This window comes from Colobus angolensis, unplaced genomic scaffold, assembly GCF_000951035.1.
Source record: "Colobus angolensis palliatus isolate OR3802 unplaced genomic scaffold, Cang.pa_1.0 Scaffold90, whole genome shotgun sequence".
Lineage (NCBI taxonomy): Eukaryota > Metazoa > Chordata > Mammalia > Primates > Cercopithecidae > Colobus > Colobus angolensis.
In genome coordinates, this window is record NW_012122932.1 from 4774582 (window position 1) to 4776308 (window position 1727).

The 1727-nt window shown below is 47.4% G+C and overlaps 1 protein-coding gene across 5 annotated transcripts in view; it reads right to left on the reverse strand.

Annotated features, from left to right (window-relative positions):
- Nucleotides 1-623: 623 nt before the first annotated feature.
- The window catches only part of RPS14 (ribosomal protein S14), a 6017-nt gene continuing 4913 nt past the window's right edge, over nucleotides 624-1727 (reverse strand). For 4 of the 5 annotated variants that reach the window (XM_011931588.1, XM_011931587.1, XM_011931586.1 and 1 more), the window contains exon 5: nucleotides 1079-1200. In XM_011931588.1, coding sequence (XP_011786978.1) covers nucleotides 1133-1200 — 68 coding nt within the window. In that variant the 3' untranslated portion in view covers nucleotides 1079-1132. Of the gene's footprint in view, nucleotides 1201-1727 lie in introns of all 5 variants that reach the window. The other variant, XM_011931584.1, reaches the window with a different exon arrangement.

A 1727-nucleotide genomic window follows, 5' to 3' on the forward strand; every position in this document is an offset into this window, starting at 1 on the left:
AGCTTATTTTGTTTCATAATCTACAGTACTAGAAATCATTTTACAGGTGAATTGTATGTAAATTACCTCAATAAGGCTGTTACCTAAAATGTGTGCAGCTTGAGTCAGAACTATTATCCTCTTGTAAGCTGTGACCTTTGCCAAGTGACTTCCCATGCTGGTTTTCTTAGCTATATGATGGGCATAGTTGTATCTTTTTCATTAGATTAAGATTCAATGAGATTAACATCTCTAGCAAGGTTTGGCATGTAACACTCATCGCAGTAACCCCTTGTCTCAGGACCCATTTATTTGCTTATTCCCTCTGCCTAGAACACGCCATCAAAGACTGAAAGCAGCATCCCCATAAGTTTTCCCCTCTTGTTGGTTTCTTTCCTCTACAACTGACTACCTCAGTGGTCTCACCTCTCCAGCCTGTTGACACACAGCATCCTCTCCACTGGGCCTCACTAATCCTACCCAGCCTGTCCTAACCATGGCAGGCACCATCACGGGGCCTTGTGGTAATCCCTTGCAAAACACTGAGTACCATCTGGTGTCACTGGGTACTCAGAGCCGCATGCGAGCTTCCGGAAAGCAAGAACTTTTCTTTTTTATCGCTGATGAAAATAGGACTTGGTGTGTATTTGTGGGGTGACAATCTTTATGTACTTTATGTACTGATGTGGAACAATCTCCAAGATCTGCCAAGTGAAAAAAAGCAAGACAGTAGAGTGAGCTCCCCAGCTTTGCACAGAAGGTGTGGGGGGAGAATGCACACCCACGTGTGTTTATATATGGCATGGGTCTGGAAGGCTCCTCTTCGCTTCAGGCTACACTTGGATCCACAGTTCCCACTCTGACTCTTTAAGAATTGGTCCATTTTTAGAACCAGCATCTCCACTCAAAACGAGGTCTCCAACGCCTTGGTCTGCTTTAGATGACCAAGGCAACTTAATGCCACAAGTAGCATGGAAAAGACCCCAAATGCAGCACCAGGATCTCAGCTCTCCTCAGGTTCCTTCTCCCAAGTGGCCAAATAGGAAGAAGAAATCAAATGCCCGAGTAGCCCCTGATGAAGGAGAAAAGACTGCAGTTCAAACAGTTTACATGAAGGCAATTTATTAACAGAAAATATTTTGAGGAGTCTTGTTCACAGACGGCGACCACGGCGACCCCCCTTCCTGCGAGTGCTGTCAGAGGGGATGGGGGTGACGTCCTCTGTGGGGAGGAAGAGAAAGTGTCATTGCCTGGAGCTGGATGGGAAGGGACCCCAGGCCTCCCTAGACCAATGGCCTAACCAGTCAGCAACAGATCCTGCTGCTCCCCAAATGACTCCCCAGTACATAACAGATGGATGTGAACGTGAAGCAGCCCCATCTGCCAGTTCCTCGAATTTCCTGACGTGGTCTTAACTCATTTTCCAGAAAGGGAAACAGGCTGAGAGGTGTGCAAGATGTCAGAGGCATAGGACAAATCCAGCTTCTGACATTTAGCCCACCATCTTCTCTAGAGGAAAAACCCTTTGGACAGGGTAACTGCATAACTGTCTCCTTTGCATTAAGTAAAAGGATACCGAAAGAGTCTGAAAAAAATCTTTCAAGGTTGGGTGCAGTGGCTCATGCCTATAATCCCAGCATTTTGGGCTTCGGGAGACTGAGGCCGGTGGAGTGCCTGAGGCCAGGAGTTTGAGGCCAGCCTGGGCACCATGGTGAAACCCACCCCCCCCCCCCCGTCTCTACTAAAAA